The 17,667-nt window shown below is 45.3% G+C and overlaps 1 protein-coding gene across 3 annotated transcripts; it reads left to right on the plus strand.

Moving 5' to 3' along the window:
* Positions 1-31: 31 nt before the first annotated feature.
* ADIPOR1 (adiponectin receptor 1) lies at positions 32-15,249 on the plus strand. 3 transcript variants are annotated; one of them, XM_045456450.1, is made up of 9 exons: positions 59-222; positions 3,193-3,259; positions 6,668-6,902; positions 8,928-9,044; positions 10,061-10,232; positions 10,701-10,887; positions 12,168-12,355; positions 13,863-14,056; positions 14,370-15,249. In XM_045456450.1, the coding sequence occupies exons 3-9, from the start codon at positions 6,762-6,764 to the stop codon at positions 14,496-14,498; spliced, it is 1,128 nt and encodes a 375-aa protein (XP_045312406.1). In that variant the 5' UTR covers positions 59-222; positions 3,193-3,259; positions 6,668-6,761; the 3' UTR covers positions 14,499-15,249. The 3 variants fall into 3 exon arrangements, with proteins under 3 accessions (XP_045312404.1, XP_045312406.1, XP_045312405.1); XM_045456448.1 differs by lacking the exon at positions 3,193-3,259 and having other exon boundaries at positions 32-222; XM_045456449.1 differs by lacking the exon at positions 3,193-3,259 and having other exon boundaries at positions 59-637.
* Positions 15,250-17,667: the final 2,418 nt, after the last annotated feature.

Genomic DNA, 17,667 nt, shown 5'->3' on the forward strand with positions numbered 1-17,667 from the left:
CCGGGCCTGTGATTGGAACTGCGGGAGGAATGCCTGTCAGGAGGAGGAGGGAGCACCCGAGAGGAGGTGACGCGGCCACGGAGGTGACGCCGAGTGGTCGCGCGCCCCTTCCGGCGCGGGGAAGGCGCTGAAGATCCGGGGCCGCTCGGCCGCAGGCCGCCTCCAGCGCCGCGGGATGTAGCGCCGGGGATCGCGGCCCCCAGCAGAGCCCGCCTGCCGGCCGTAAATTCCCCCCGGCTGCTGCGGCGAGCGGGTGTGCGGGGATCGGCCGCAGCTCAGGAACCCCCGGGAGCCTCGGCGCAGGCCTGAGGCTGGGACAGCCCTTGGGACTGACTTGCCCAGAAGCCCCAAGGGTCTCGAGACCCCCACCCTGGAGCCGGCCGCGCCTCCCGGCTACTCTGCGGTCGGGGTTGTAAACATTTCCGGCCCCTCCCACTTCGCGCCGCCTCCGAGGCGGCCTCCACTACAATTTAAGGGCGGGTGGGCTGCTCGTCCTCCGACTTTCTCCCGACTGCCACAGTCCCGGTGAGTGCCGAGTCTTCCCAGCCCCGGTGGGAGGTCGAGACGTCTGGATTCCGGCCCTGTATCGAGACGGGCCAGGCCAGAGCTAAGCCGGCTCCCAAGGCCGCTGCGCCAGGCAAGTGGGGAGTGGGGGGTGCGGGCTTGGGTCGCAGAACCACCTCTCTCAGCCTTTGGTGGCAGGGGCAGCCCCGAGGGTCCTCGACCACAAGTCCTTGGCAGAACGAACCGTAACAGTGTCCCCTCCTCGACTTGGGAGAGAAAGGGAGATTAGTGGACAATTTACCTTTATTTAAGGTAATCCTAAAAGCTGAAATGTGAGCAAAATCCAAACTGGGGGAAAACGGAATTTTATTACCTCAGAAATCTCACATCGATGTATGCCATCTCATGTTTGAGATTTTAGGTCTTCAAAGCTTTGGTTTTAAGGTAGACCTCCACAGAATATACCTAATTGCAGAGTAGAATCTGAAAGCCTTCTGTTCTCAGTGGCCAAAAAATTTACACGATTCTGAAGGGATTTAAAAAACAAATGACCACTCTGCCTGCAAGTAGGAAAGGATCACTAGGCTCGCCATTGCGAATGGGTAAAGTATACCACCTTAAGTAGGCTTTTAGGCTATCTTCAGTTTTTTCAGTCTGGCCTCATTTTGCCTTTGGAAGATTCCCTTATAGAAAAATGGATTATTCACTGCCCTGGGCACTATGTTCTTTCAAGCCTGCTTTGGTTCATACCAGGTGTGCTTCTAGAATGGCCACTACTCCCATCTTTACCTATCAAGATACTTCCTTAAAATCTTCCACAAAACCTTTCCTGATCGTTCCAACTAAAGTTGAACTTTTCTTCTGAACTTCTCCTCCAGCATTTACTGACGTTTGGCCTTGTAGGGATGTTAGTAGAAAACAAAAATTATTGCCCCCTCTCAAAATAGAGGTCAGCAACCATGTTAGGCCTCTAATGCTCCTTTGCCTTATCTCTGTAGCCACGGTGCCATGTACATTGTAAATAATCAATAGATATTGTCAGATGGAGAAAGAATAGAGTTTGTGCTTCTTTCTAGGCCAGTTAAGTTCGTTCTCTGTTTGCCTAGGAAATTTCCTTTGACTCCTATACTATAAAGCCACACTGAAACTCTTTAACACTCTTGCTATATTATCCTGTCCCATCTACCTGTAATCACACTGGTGAACTAAACAGTCATCCTTAAACCCAGAAGCTTTATTAATTATGGTGTTTGTTTTTGTTTGTTTGTTTGTTTTTTTCCTAGTACGGATACTCATCAGAGTCATTACATTTTTCCCTTAATGTCCGTTTATCTCTAATGTTGCCCACCGGATTTTGTTCCTCTCACGGTGCTCTAAGTTAATCCCCTTTTCCTGTTCAGAAACGTTGGCACGATTAATGTTTATAAAGTTTGTAGTTATCTTAGATTGAAAGGATCCTTGAACGTGCCCTGTAGGCAAACCAGTTCCGACTGATTGACTTTTAGGCATGCATCTAGGTTGGGGCTTCTGAGGTACACCTCGTAAAGTGACTGCTGTGATGTATAACTGTATCGGCCATGTATCTGAAAGCCAGGTATTCAAAACAGGGACTGGCATACAACTCCATAAGCCTGTGTACTTTTTTTTTTTTTTTTTTTTGTCATGGCATTTGAAAAAGGTTCTCTGTCTCTGTTTGGGATCAAAAAGACTCCTTCTGTTGGGATAGCTGGAGAAGAGCTACAAAGGAAGTTAGATTGTGATGTTCCACTTCAGACTCTAAGTCAGTGACACTTAGCATCCCGTGAGAAAGCCAAGGCACCATTACTGCAATTTGGTGATTTTCAAACATAGGCCTTGGTCTTGACTCATGTTTCCCCCAGCAGCTGTGAAACCACCTCTAACAGAGGCGTGCATCAAGAAGATGGCTGTGTTCTTTGACTTTACTGCTAGACTAATCTTGCTTTAGAACAGTAGAGTCGGGCAGACCTAGATAGAGCCTACCCATGCCTATCCACAGAATTTCTAAGGGTCCGGGGACTCTAGATTAAAAATTCCCGGAAGAAGCTTTATGCCTTTGACTCCAGGGAAGGAGGGAAACTGGTTCACAGAACTGGCTCACAGAATGAATGTCTCCAGAAACTGTGAGGGATACAAACTGTAGCTAGAACTGGCCGGTGATTAAGAATCAGTTGTTTCCCAAGTGTGGCACAGGATTATCTTATTTATAGGAGCACAAACACCTCCCTGCCTCCACAGCTTTATTCTCTAATATCATAGGTTTATCCAGTTGGAAAGCTTAGTGGTAAAGATTTTATTAGCTTGAATTGAAGAAATCCCATCAAAAATGCACTCAGTGGAGTTAGGCCCAGTTATAATTTGCTATATTGGGTGTGGCGAGTTTGAGGGGAAATGTATTTCCTCTAAAATACATAAGGATGTAGAAAGCTGGCAGAAAGCTGAAGTATATTTGATGCTCCTGAGTGTTCTCAGAATCAGTCCTGAGACCTTAAGGGTTTGTGCTGGTTTTATACAACAGAGACAAAAACACTTGCTTGTAACTATCCCCAGTTGTTCATGAGTGGTCACCCTATCAGAAGTTATATTTCCAGGTCCTAGTGTTATTTGCTCTCCTCTCTTGCCAGACCTCCGATCCCTATCTCTCCCTTCCCTGTCTCTGTGTTGCTACAGTTTAGAAGACCAAACCGGACAATGGACTTTGCTCACTATGATGATGTGATCTCCATTGACCTCCATTGTATGTACTTTACATGATGCATGATGCCGTATCTTGTATGATGAGTTGCAGCTGATGGCTGGTTTGTGAGTTAACTAGGATGCCTGTTACGTTTAGTGACTCTGGGCCTAGAAGACAACGCTGAGGGGAGGTGTAGGAGCTAGTGACAGAGGAGCTAGAGGGAAATCAGAAGAATTAACAGAGAGTGATTTGGACTGAAAGCGAAAAGACTAATGATGGCCAAGAGACAGAGATCATCCTAGGAGAACATTAGACTTGAGCGTATAAAAACTTTGCAGATCAAATGAGAAAATGAATATCAAGCTGGATTCTGCATTGGGTCTCTCACCCTAACTGCCCAACTTAAACGTTTGCCTATGTTATTCTCATTGCCTCAAGTGAAATAGTTACACAGCATTTGAAATAACTGAATTTAGTGTGTGGCCATCCTAGGTTATGCGTTCTCTCCCTCCACTGCCCTCCTGGAACAGTGAAATTGTATCGCTGATTTTGTACGTGTCACAAATGACCTTGTGCCATCTGGTTAAAGGCTCTTTGAAGACACTTGTTCAACTGGGTATTTTGCACAGTACCTTAGAATACCTTAGGGTGCTAGTGCTAAATATATTTGTTAAATATTCAGTGAATGTACTGGCTTACTCTGAGGAAAAGGAGAAAGCCCCACAAGCACAAGAAAAAGTACATAAACCCTTAGCTAATGACAAGAAGCTAATAAGTCATATGCTTGCCGACTAGAATGCTGCCCTATTCATTCATTCACTTTGAAATACTGTATAGGTTCTGACCAAAATCAAGGGTACATATCACAGAACCTGAGTATTTTCTTTATTCATTTATTTATTCATTTATTTATTTAGCCTTGGTGGCCTGTCTCTAAAGTACTGGCAGCAGTGTTTTAAGCTAAGTGTATTCCCCTATTCAGACCTCTCCAAAGGGCCCAAAACTTTTTTTTTCCTCTTGTATAAATTATTTCTGAGGAAAGCTGTTTATTCACTCTGAGGAAATATGTTTTGCGGTCAACCTATTGAAAAAGATTTCCCAGGGGCGCCTGGGTGGCGCAGTCGGTTAAGCGTCCGACTTCAGCCAGGTCACGATCTCGCGGTCCGTGAGTTCGAGCCCCGCGTCGGGCTTTGGGCTGATGGCTCAGAGCCTGGAGCCTGTTTCCGATTCTGTGTCTCCCTCTCTCTCTGCCCCTCCCCCGTTCATGCTCTGTCTCTCTCTGTCCCAAAAATAAATAAACGTTGAAAAAAAAAAAAAAAATTAAAAAAAAAAATTTTTTTTTTAAAAAAAAAGAAAAAGATTTCCCAGTGTTTCTTATGTGGATTGCCTATTTCCTGAGGTTTTCAGGGGCCTTCAGTTTCCTGTTCACCTTGGGCTCAGTTGTTCGCTATGGCTGCGGGCTGGCGTCTGTCTTGTCAGAATCTTGCGCATTTCACGGAAGAAAAACCGTCTATGTGTTGACACCATATAAAGGTCTGCTGTACAGTGAGTTACTGTTTGCTCTCTTCAACTCGACTTGCCTGTCGCTGTCAGCTGTGCTTGTGAGTTGAGCAGAGCATGACTTTTGAAACCTGAGGACTGCCCTCATCTGACTACATATATCCAATTGTAATCCCCGAGAAGGAACTGTAATCGGTCTTGGATGAAAAGAGAACTGGTACAGATATCAAAGATGTTTAAAAACACACACCACACACACACACACACACACACACACGCACACACACACACACACACACACGGGATTTAAATAAAAACTTGAAACAAAAAAAGATATCAAAGATGTTTATATAGTGAACAGCAGTGGGAGATAGATACAGTGTCTCTCTCACAAGCAGTGGTGATTACTGCCTATTATAAAAGGGTTGGATTCCCTAAGCTTAAATTTCCTCTCTGGTAGTGCAGCCCACTCCCTGTGCAGGTATTGTTTGGCCCTGTGGTTATTGGGTTTGGATAACCAGTGCATAAAAATGCGAATATGCTGGTCATTACTATTGCTAGGAGTAATAAACTCCTTTGTTGTGGGGGGAGGGGTTCGACTAGTAATTTACAAGATGACGGACATCTTTGGGCACTTTTCCTCTCTTTTTCGGTATCATTTTCATGTTTTCATCTCCCTGAGGCCTGATTGAAAGACTACTCCCTGAAGTCCAACTCAGGAGAACCTCAAGTGTTTGAAGTTTTTCCTAGAAAACTGAGTTCTAGGTTTCTCTGGTTAAGGATTTGTGTGCCTGTCTCTAGTTTCTGAAAGACTAATTTGAGTGGCGCTTAGATGATGAGCAGTGGTGGTGGGGACAAGCTCTTGCTGAGCCGGTTGTTTGGTATGTGTGTGGCAAAGGGCAAGGCTGGGGCTGCCTCCTTGTCTTCAACTTCCTGCTTCCAGGTTAAGTTATTGCTTGCTTTAAGGAGAGATTGTGATGAAAGCTTGTTATACAAATGTTGAACCCAGGCTATAATCCTACAATGGAATTAGTAGACATCGCAGAGAAATTAACCCCCGGGCCTCGAGCTCTCAACCAAGTTCCTTCTGCATGCAAGGCACGTTTGTCAGAGCATTTGTAGATAAAGCCCAACTGAGTTCAGTTGGCATTTAATTTATTTCTACGGCTCGGGTGGTCTTGAAGTATAGATGACCCTTGAACAACACAGAGGTTAGGGGCACTGACCCCTGCACAGTTGAAAATCCACATAATAACTTTTGACTTCCCCAGAAGTTAACTACTAATAGCCTACTGTTGACCAGAAGTCTTACCAATAATATAAACAGTTGATTAACACATATTTTGTATGTTATATGTAGTATATGCTGTATTCTTGCAATATAGTAAGCTGGAAAAAAGAAAATGATATTAAGACAATCATGAGGAAGAGAAAATATATTTACATTCACGTTACTGTACATATATGTACTGAGGAAAATCTGCACATAAGTGGACCCATGCAGTTCAAACCCGTGTTGTTCGAGGGCCAACTGTAATTACAGCCAGGGGCTGGCTTCGTATTTTTGCTCCTCATTCTCAGAACCAAGTGTTTCTTGGGCAGAATAGCTTTGGGAATGGTAGGCTAGACTCTCCTCAGTAAATGGGCTCCACACTTGTGAGAGGGGGTTGCAGGTGAGTAGCTGATTTTCTTGGTGACAGTTTGGTACCATAACCACAGATCCTTTGAAGACAAGCAACCAGATGTTACATTTTCAACCTTATCTGTCAGATTAGTAAAGTTCTGAGTAAAGACTAATATTAAAGAGGGAGAACAAGGAATGGATTTGAATTTAGCAGTTAACTGGCCTTCAGAATTGGAGACAGGATGTGCGTTGATTAGCTGTGTCTTACTCAGTGTCGACTCGCGGATATGAAACTGTAAGAGGAATCAATTCTCAATACCCTTCATGTTTGTGTTTGCTTTTAGTGTTTACCACCACAGGGAGATCTCTGCCCCCTGGGGCTGAGAGACCCCAACCTATCCCCAAGCTGAAGCTGCAGGGGATTGAGGTACCAGCCAGATGTCTTCTCACAAAGGATCTGTGGTGGCACAGGGCAATGGGGCTCCTGCCAGTAACAGGGAAACGGACACGGTGGAGCTGGCTGAACTGGGACCCCTGCTAGAAGAGAAGGGCAAACGGGTCATTGCCAACCCAACCAAAGTAAGTTGTCGTCCCAGGAGTCATTCTTTTGATCAGAACCTCTCATTAGGCCTGTGTCAGTCTCCACTTTTTTACGATCTCTCCTCTCTCCCCAAAGGCAGAACCATAGCACCCTGGGAGTATCTCTATCCCAGTCCTTATCATACTGTATTATCCGTATCTTTTTTTTCTTTATTATTTTTTTAATGTTTATTTATTTTTGAGAGAGACAGAGACAGAATGCGAGTGGGTTGGGGCAGAGAGAGAGGGAGGCACAGAATCTGAAGCAGGCTCCAGGCTCCGAGGCTCCGAGCTGTCAGCACAGAGCCCGATGCGGGGCTCGAACCCACGAACCGTGAGATCATGACCTGAGCCAAAGTCGGACGCCCAACCGACTGAGCCACCCAGGTGCCCCACTCCTCCTTCATTCTTTTTTTTTTTTTAATTTTTTTTTTTTAACATTTTATTTATTTTTGAGACAGAGCATGAATGGGGGAGGGGCAGAGAGAGAGGGAGACACAGAATCGGAAACAGGCTCCAGGCTCTGAGCCATCAGCCCAGAGCCTGACGCGGGGCTCGAACTCACGGACCGCGAGATCGTGACCTAGCTGAAGTCGGACGCTTAACCGACTGCGCCACCCAGGCGCCCCACCTTCATTCTTAATGTTACCCATCACATCCACCTACGAGCCACTACAAAAGAGGAAGGGGGAAGGGGGCGCCTGGGTGGCGCAGTCGGTTAAGCGTCCGATTCTTGATTTCGGCTCAGGTCGTGATCTCACAGTAGTGAGTTCAAGCCCCACATAGGGCTCTGCGCTGACCACGCGGAGCCTGCTTGGGATTCTCTATCTCCTTCTCTCTCTGCCCCTCCCCTGCTCGCTCTCTTGCTCACTACTCTCAAAAATGAGTAAGGGCTCTCTCTGCCCCTCCCCCGTTCATGCTCTGTCTCTCTCTGTCCCAAAAATAAATAAACGTTGAAAAAATAAATAAATAAATAAATAAATAAATAAATAAATAAACGAATAAGGGGAAAAAGGAGAAGGGCCCACCCTTTCTGGAAGTACCTCACAACACTTCCATTTACAGCCCATAGGCCAGAACTTAGTTACATCATTCTATTCAGCTGCACTGGACTTTAGACCTCTTCACTCGGCCTGAGTGAAATCACAGTAATATTGCCACCCTGCGTAAAACCAAGGACCTTTTTACTGAGGAAGAGAGAGAGAATGGACATTGGGGTAGGCAAACAGGAATCTACATCACAAAGTTTAAGAGGGACCATTTGTTTCCCAGGGCCCATCAACAGGAGAGAGAAAGAGAATAGCCCAGAGAAGGAGCTGAACCTCCAGACTTTCCACCTCCATGGTTTGGAGCCTTGGGACTGAGAGAAAAGTCTCTCTCCCTGATAGGGGAGTGCTCACCCGTGTGCAAGTTTTATGTCAAGGTTCCTTGGGGTACGGGACTCAGTGCTGCTGCTTTCTACAGAACCAAGTTTGGAGGCCCTGATACCTCTGGGAGCTGCTAGGAATACAAAGTTTCCGTCATGATATAATCCCCAGAGTCAGTGCACAGGGAACTAGGAACAGATGTAAATTGTTAAGGGAATCTCTGCGACTCTGTCTTTTCCATTGTTTTGAGAATTCAGTGGTCTGGAATAGAGAAACATTTGGGAAATGGGGGACAGTTGAGAACCACTGTCCAAGAGGTAAGGATGGGCTGTCCCGACTTAAAGAACAGGTAGGACTGACGTGCCAATCCGATATCGCTTTGATGTCAGCCCCCGTCAGTCTGTCTCCTGCCTGCTGAATTGAGCATCCGCCCCAGCCTGCACCAAGTATTAATAAAGCTTGAACTGTAGTGTTATAAACTCACTGTCATGTTTTTAGAGAAAAAAGCCGCAAGGCCCTATGTATAGGAGAGAAGCTAGGCAGAAAGCGTTCAGCTTGGGTTTCTCTGGATCTTTCTGATCTGGAATAGCACCAGTTATGAGATGACTCTTAGGATTGTTTTTTGGGGTTTGGGGTTTTTTTTTTTTTCCCCCTACAGGCTGAAGAAAAGCAAGCATGCCCAGTGCCCCAGGAAGAGGAGGAGGAAGTGCGGGTACTGACACTTCCCCTGCAAGCCCACCATGCCATGGAGAAGATGGAGGAGTTTGTGTATAAGGTACAGCCCGCTGGCTTCTGTTCTGGAAGGAGAAGGACGGCAGGCTTCCCGGGGATGCTCCCAGCTGGCAAACGTGCATTGGATTGAAGAACTTTTATGCCTGAATCTGTATTGCCTACCATGTTAGACGTTGTTCAAAATATATTCTAAAACAGAAGTTCTTAGCTTCTTTTTTTTTTTTTTTTTTTTTGGCCATGGATCCCTTTGGCAGTCATCAGAATTTTTTAATTTTTAAAACTTAAAATTTTCATGTGGGCCTCCTTTACGAACACATTAAATATGCACTCATGGAAAATGATAACGTATTTTATTTAAATTTATAATTTCTAAGCGGTGAAGAATAACAACATTTTGGTATCTGCAAAGCTAATGTATGAAAATATCTATGATTTCTGTGGGTGACAGTCAAAAGGTCTGGAACTACTGGGCTTTGTTGTTCACATTTATAATTGAAAGAGACGTTAGATTTCAGTTAGAGGTGAGTGAAAATAAAAATAATTTCTTTCCATCCAAATTTCCATCCACTCCCTGGATTCTGTCCATTGTCCATGTGCCCTGGGTTAAGAATCACTGCTCTAAAAAGACACAGTCTCAACCTAGGGAGGACTTAGTATCTACTGGGGGAAAAGGATCGAGCAGGGGTCAACCAGAATTCCCTGGAGTAGAGGAGCACAGGAGGGCAAAAAAAGTATGTTTTTTGAAACCATATATTTCATTTCTATTTCTTTGTTTTCACTCACTGTATTAATTTTGAAATTTTAAAGATTGAGATACGCTTAATCTAAAACACATCCAGATAAACTAACAGAACGAAGAACAAAGGTGTTAACAAAAATTGGTCGAGATACACAGTACTGTGATAGCCTCATTGACACTCTGTCTTGGCTGATTCCCTGTTACCTAGGACCACCCAAAGCATGCTTGACATTCTCCTAGACTGGCTGTCCTTCGCCCCCTGTGCCTGGGAAGACTGGCCTCTTTTGGGACCCTTCTTAGAGAGTGTGTATGTATTCCAGGTCTGGGAGGGACGCTGGAGGGTCATTCCATATGACGTACTCCCCGACTGGCTGAAGGACAATGACTACCTGCTACATGGCCACAGACCGCCGATGCCCTCCTTCCGGGCTTGCTTCAAGAGCATTTTCCGCATCCATACAGAAACTGGCAACATCTGGACCCATCTGCTTGGTGAGTGATCTGGGTGGGGGAAATACCCATTGTTTTTGTCTTCTCAAATCTCAAGGGATTGTATAGCCTTTGTCCATGGGTAGGAAAAAGGGCAAAGCTGTTCCGATGGATTGATCCTCGATCATGATCTCTGAGACAAGAGGAGGAAGGCCTAGAACCCGGAAAAGAAATTAGAACTAGATGTTCTCATGTGATCCGTGGCAGAACTGTCCTCGATGGAGGCAGACCCTTCGAGTTCATAAATTCCTGCTGTCAAAACAAAATGCTGGTATTTCCAAAAAAAAAAAAAAAATGCTCTTTTAGTCAGGGTTTCTACGACTATTGCCATTTTCTCCTGAAATTTTAGACTGCAGTTCCCACAGCTCAACCCTTGTAGCTTTAGTACTGATTTAATGCCATCAACTGTCAAAAGTGCACGTACTCTCTTTTTCCTTACGCTTTTTTTTTTTTTCCTTTTCCCTCCTGCAGGTTTTGTGCTGTTTCTCTTTTTGGGAATCTTGACCATGCTCAGACCAAATATGTACTTCATGGCCCCTCTACAGGAGAAGGTGGTTTTTGGGATGTTCTTTTTGGGTGCAGTGCTCTGTCTCAGCTTCTCCTGGCTCTTTCACACCGTCTATTGTCATTCAGAGAAAGTCTCTCGGACTTTTTCCAAGTGAGTTGAAAGAACGTCAGGAGGGAAAGACCACATGCGACTGTCAACGTCTTGTGACTGGAGGGCTGACTGGGTAGTGGAAACGCCAATAACTCCCGAAGGTTCCCTGATTGACGGGCCAGGGGAAAGGCTTTCTATTTTGTGGGCATAGTAGGGTGGTACAGTTTTTCTCTTAAATCCTTCATGGAAAAATGCCCCACAGCCTCTGCAACTGATAGAACCCAAGTGTGGAACATATTTTTTACCCGTGCAGTGCTGTCCTTTTGTAAACTTGGGGTGCCAGTGGACTGCTCTTCGAGCATGTGCCCAGTACTATCTGGCCTTCCTGTTGGCCCGGCAGGGTGTGGCAGTGTTCCATGCTTCATTCTGCCAGCGTTCCTACCCACCAGTCAAGTTAAGCTTATCTGTGCTGTCCAGGCACTCTGGCAGCCCCAGATGCCCCTCATCTAATGCTTTTCATATTCCCTCACGCTGCGCCCGGAGTTCTGTTTGTTGTTTTTGTGTTTTTAATTTTTTTTCAATGTTTATTCATTTTTGAGAGACAGAGAGAGACAGAGCGTGAGCGGGGGAGAGGCAGAGAGAGAGGGAGACACAGAATCCCAAGCAGGCTCCGGGCTCTGAGCTGTCAGCACAGAGCCCGCGACATGGGGCTCGAACTCACGAACCCTGAGATCATGACCTGAGCCGAAGTTGGACCCTCAACCGACTGAGCCACCCAGGCGCCCCCCGGAGTTCTGTTTATTTGCTTGGTGGTGGTGGTGGTTTTGGTTGTGATGGTGGGTTGTTTTGTTTTTCCTGTAACACTGGTAACAGGAATACATTTTTATCGTTAAAAAAGTCGACTAAGTCAAAACAGTACCTCTTAAGAATACTCCCAATTTAAGGGTTTTGTTTTAGGAACTCAACTTAATCAGAACTGAAGGGAGGACATTCAGAGCCCTTTGTGAATGGAAAGCTGGGAATCAGGGAATTGAGACAGAACTCCTAAATCGAAGGATCCACTAGGGGGAGATATGGCTGCCCACAACTGAGGGGAGGGATGAAGTCCTGTGATCAGGGGTTCGTAGAAACTTTTCCATTGCAAAACAGACGTGCTTGACCTGGTGGGTGTTTGATCCAGGATATAGGATTGTATGGGAAATGTATGTACGGGATTGTATGGGAAATGAGGGAGACAGAATGGTCAGATCTGGGAGCAGGTGAACAGAAAGAACAAGTTAAACAAGCCATAGGATGTCTTTTTCCCACTGATTCATTTCATTTTTGTGGCTCTTTTTTAGACTGGATTATTCAGGGATTGCTCTACTGATTATGGGGAGCTTTGTCCCCTGGCTCTATTACTCCTTCTACTGCTCCCCACAGCCACGGCTCATCTACCTCTCCATCGTCTGTGTCCTGGGCATCTCTGCCATCATTGTGGCACAGTGGGACCGGTTTGCCACTCCTAAGCACCGGCAGACAAGAGCAGGTGGGTAGGAAGCCCTAGTGTAAACCTCATTTGTATTTGGGCCTTGGGCCCTAATAGGCTCAACCCTGGGCCCTGTGGTTTGCAGTTTGGGGAGCCCAGCTGAACCCGGACTTGTGTTTAACCTTCAAAACACCATGGATTTTCAAAGTTCAGTTCTCCCCCATGTTTCAGACTATTTCAGGGGCATGCTAGCTAACAGGACACCTGGTCACCAAGTTGATCAATCCACTGCAAGTATAAAAATGACTACTCTTGGGGCGCCTGGGTGGCGCAGTCGGTTAAGCGTCCGACTTCAGCCAGGTCACGATCTCGCGGTCTGTGAGTTTGAGCCCCGCGTCGGGCTCTGGGCTGATGGCTCGGAGCCTGGAGCCTGTTTCCGATTCTGTGTCTCCCTCTCTCTCTGCCCCTCCCCCATTCATGCTCTGTCTCTCTCTGTCCCAAAAATAAATAAACGTTGAAAAAAAAAAAAAAGAAAAAAAAAAATGACTACTCTTAAATTTGGTTTCAGAAAGCTAAAAAATGCACAGAGCATGGTCATTTTAATGACCTGAGTCCTAAGCACTCAAACCAAGGGATTAAAATTCAAACACCTGGAGTTATTTTTCCTAAGGGAATGGAAGACTGGGTTTGGTGAACGAAAAAGTACCTTGAGCGTAAACACTGGTCACAACGTCTGTAGCAGCCATCAGCATACACATCTTTGTGTTGGCTCATCTGGACACCCCTTTTAAGCTTTATTCTGGAAGCAACACACGAGTTGCCGCTAGTCTTTAGGCCCTTTGGACTTCATGTCTGCTGTGTTTTAACCTTCAGTTAAAAGAATAAGTTAAAGAAGTTAAAGAATAAGGCACCGTGCTTTAACAAGGGCATCCACAGAAACGCAGAAGGTCGTCCCTGCCCTCCAGTTATGTGTAGCGTGGTGGTATGGAGACAAACACCCATTCTTCCCTTCCTCTTAACCTACTCGTGTGTCCCTGCAGCCTTGACAACTTCCGATCTAGGTGTGTCTGTCTACCCAGGAGGTCAGAGTTCTGTTACTTAAATCTTTTATGATCTTAATGGAAAATGTGCCCAACTTCCCTCTGACTTGCAAGCCATCTGCCTAAAGCCTTGCCATTTAGGCTCTGTGTCTGAGTCAGCCATCAGAGGGCTTTGATAGATATGGCCTTTGCTCTCTCTCGCTCTCCCCCCCCCCCCCCGCCTCTCTTTTTTTTTTTTTTTTTTTTTTTTTGGTAAGGCTTCACATTTCTTAACAAATAGTAAAGAACGGGGGATATTTGCTCTTGGTGCTCCTTACAAGGTAATAGCGATGTTAGCACTTACACAGCCTTCTTCCCATTCTGGATATTGACGAAATGTCTGCTGTTATCCATCAAGGGGCTCAATTTCCTAAACATGGAGGATAGGTAATTGTCATACTAAACATCTGAATTCCGGAGAAAGACAACAGTGCCTTCCGTGTAGTGGATGCTTCCTTGTTTGACAGTCGTCTCTCTGCTTTATTCAGGGGTGTTCCTGGGACTTGGCTTGAGCGGTGTTGTGCCCACCATGCACTTTACTATTGCTGAGGGCTTTGTCAAGGCCACCACAGTGGGCCAGATGGGCTGGTTCTTCCTCATGGCTGTGATGTACATCACCGGAGCTGGCCTTTATGCTGCTCGAATTCCCGAGCGCTTCTTTCCTGGAAAATTTGACATATGGGTAAGAGATGACTCTTCCAGAAGGGCCTGTGATGGTGAGTGAGAGCAGCCACAGTGAAAGGTCTGAGTAAAAGGCAGTGAGAGACACGGAGATCGGGTAGTGTTTGGGGGTGCGTATATTTACGTGGCAGGGAAATAACCAAGGTTACCATTTTGACATATCGCCGATAAGATTTTTAAAATTTTTCTGCAACGCAAATACCACTTTTATGATACAAAAAAAAATGTTTTCAAGGAGGAGACTGCTTTCTGCTACTTACTTCTAATCTCTCCTTGCCACTGTCCTAAAGGCTCTTCTCTTGTTACCCTTGCAGTTCCAGTCTCATCAGATTTTCCATGTCCTGGTGGTGGCAGCAGCCTTTGTCCACTTCTACGGGGTCTCCAACCTTCAAGAATTCCGTTACGGCCTGGAGGGGGGCTGTACTGATGACTCCCTTCTCTGAGCCTTCCCACCTGAGGGGTGGAGGAGGAACTTCCCAAGTGCTTTTAAAAATAACTTCTTTGTTGATGTGAGAGGAAGAGTCTGAGTTGTCTGTTTCTAGAAGAAACCTCGTAGAGAATTCAGTACCAACCAAGCTTCAGCCCACTTGCACACCCACTGGGCAACAGACTCTCCATTTCCCTAGCTGAGGAGGGTAGGGATGGTCCGACTCAGACATGCCCCGCCTCAGCAGTCCCCCTCGTTGGCAAAGCAACTACCGTCCCCTCACAGAGACAGGACTTCGAAGCTCATGTTGAGATTTTACCCCTCCTCCAGCCATTTTGGGAAAAAAATGATGGACTGGGACTCTTCAGAAATCCTGTTTCTGGAGGAAAATGTCCCTTCCTTACCCCCATCCTTACTTTGTAACCTGGCTTATAACAGGCCATCCATTTTTGTAGCACACTTTTCAAAAACAATTAGAACCTGGTCCCATCTTTCTAGGGCCTGGATCTGCTCTTACAGCAGGAAGAAAACAGCCACCAACTTTTACATAGCCCGGCTAATCATGGAAGTGTGTCCAGGCTTCAAGTAACTTGACTTTTAATTTTGTTTTTTTCTTGGCAGAGTAATGTAAAATTAAAATGGGGAAAGATATTTAATATTTAATACTAAGCTTTAAAAAGAAACCTGCTATCATTGCTATGTATCTTGATGCAAAGACTATGATGATAATAAAAGAAAGTACAGAAGACATTTGGCATTCAAAGATCTGACATGTGTGGTCTCAACTATTTGTACACAACTCCAAAGGATGAAAACCAGTTAAATAGTTTCAGATGCTGCTGAGATACAAATGTGAATCACAGGTAATTGATTGACAGGCACATGCGAGCCAATGAATGAGTCTAATTGGATTCCTAGCATCAGCTCGTCAATACAGCTTTATTTTTTTTCTACTTACCACACGGAAATTTTACTACAGAGTTTGGTTTGCTGTAGTAGTGTTCAATGATTAGAAGATTCTGAAAGGTGCTAGGAATATATCCCTTGTGATCAAAGCTCTACTACACATTACTTTAGAGTTTGGTTCTTTAAAATTTTTTTGTTTAACGTTTATTTATTTTTGAGACAGAGACAGAGCATGAACGGGGGAGGGTCAGAGAGAGAGGGAGACAGAATCCAAAACAGGTTCCAGGCTCTGAGCTGTCAGCACAGAGCCCGACGGGGGGCTCGAACTCACGGACCACGAGATCATGACCTGAGCCGAAGTTGGACGCTTAACCAACTGAGCCACCAAGGCGCCTCTAGAGTTTGGTTCTTTTAAAACTGCCTTGCTTAAGGTTGTCTCATCAAGGGGTTATTCCATGCTTTTCTGTGCCTTTGCGAATTGCACACAACCTGACATGTGCTGTATTCATTAGATAGCATAAGGTCCACAGTAATCACCAACTGTAGGCAGTTAGACGGGAATCTTCTTGAGTTACAAAGTTGGGTTCACCTCAACAGTCAGGTTTGTACAACTGGGAGAACAAACGGTTCTTTTAAAAAATAATCCAACTGGGGCGCCTGGGTGGCGCAGTCGGTTAAGCGTCCGACACTAGCCAGGTCACGATCTCGCGGTCCGTGAGTTCGAGCCCCGCGTCAGGCTCTGGGCTGATGGCTCAGAGCCTGGAGCCTGTTTCCGATTCTGTGTCTCCCTCTCTCTCTGCCCCTCCCCCGTTCATGCTCTGTCTCTCTCTGTCCCAAAAATAAATAAACGTTGAAAAAAAAAAAAATTTAAAAATAATCCAACTAGGCCAACGCACAGGAAGTTTCTCAAGCTCCAGTAGTAGTAATGAGGGAAATGTAAATTATTTTTTTTATTTTTTTAATATATGAAATTTATTGTCAAATTGGTTTCCATACAACACCCAGTGCTCATCCCAAAAGGTGCCCTCCTCAATACCCATCACCCACCCTCCCCTCCCTCCCACCCCCCATCAACCCTCAGTTTGTTCTCAGTTTTTAAGAGTCTCTTATGCTTTGCTCTCTCCCACTCTAACCTCTTTTTTTTTTTTTCCTTCCCCTCCCCCATGGGTTTCTGTTAAGTTTCTCAGGATCCACATAAGAGTGAAACCATATGGTATCTGTCTTTCTCTGTATGGCTTATTTCACTTAGCATCACACTCTCCAGTTCCATCCACGTTGCTACAAAGGGCCATATTTCATTCTTTCTCATTGCCACGTAGTACTCCATTGTGTATATAAACCACAATTTCTTTATCCATTCATCAGTTGATGGACATTTAAGCTCTTTCCATAATTTGGCTATTGTTGAGAGTGCTGCTATAAACATTGGGGTACAAGTGCCCCTATGCATCAGTACTCCTGTATCCCTTGGATAAATTCCTAGCAGTGCTATTGCTGGGTCATAGGGTAGGTCTATTTTTAATTTTCTGAGGAACCTCCACACTGCTTTCCAGAGCGGCTGCACCAATTTGCATTCCCACCAACAGTGCAAGAGGGTTCCCGTTTCTCCACATCCTCTCCAGCATCTATAGTCTCCTGATTTGTTCATTTTGGCCACTCTGACTGGCGTGAGGTGATATCTGAGTGTGGTTTTGATTTGTATTTGAGGGAAATGTAAATTAAAACCCAAGTGATAAACCATCCAAGTCCCACTGGACTGGCACAAATTAAAGATCCTAATGTTAAGTGTTGGTATAGATGTGGAGCAGACCAGACGCTGCTGGTGGAACTGTTTTGGTAGGATGACTGGATGTGCATAGAGCATATATACATGCTACGACATTCAAACGTTTTATGAAACAACACTTTACAACATGAGATGCCTATCCTAGATCACTTGATTTTTTAAAAATGCTCCTTCTGACCCACTAAATGAATGGGTCACAACTCGCACTTTGAAAAACACTGCCCTCGAGAAACTTGGATGAAAAGATTGACTGCAACTGTATCTGGTAGCAACAGACTGCGAGCAAGCCAAATGCCCAAAACTGTAGAGTGGAAAAATACGTCGTGGTTTTCTCATGTAATGAACCACTATTTAGCAGTGACAGTTTCGGTGACAAGCCACAACATGGCTGACTCTCAAATAAGATTAGGGGGGAGAAAAAGACGAGAGGAGGGAGAGAAGCAACTCACAGAATATATTTGGTATGATTGTGTTTATGTAAAGCTATTAATTT

Source organism: Leopardus geoffroyi, chromosome C3, assembly GCF_018350155.1.
Source record: "Leopardus geoffroyi isolate Oge1 chromosome C3, O.geoffroyi_Oge1_pat1.0, whole genome shotgun sequence".
NCBI classification, from domain to species: domain Eukaryota; kingdom Metazoa; phylum Chordata; class Mammalia; order Carnivora; family Felidae; genus Leopardus; species Leopardus geoffroyi.

Coding starts and splice junctions, on each gene's coding strand:
- ADIPOR1 (XM_045456448.1), top strand. CDS start 6,762: ATGTCTTCTCACAAAGGATCTGTGGTGGCACAGGGCAATGGGGCTCCT. Junction 9,045..10,060: donor TGGAGGAGTTTGTGTATAAG/GTACAGCCCGCT, acceptor TATGTATTCCAG/GTCTGGGAGGGACGCTGGAG. Junction 12,356..13,862: donor GCACCGGCAGACAAGAGCAG/GTGGGTAGGAAG, acceptor TGCTTTATTCAG/GGGTGTTCCTGGGACTTGGC.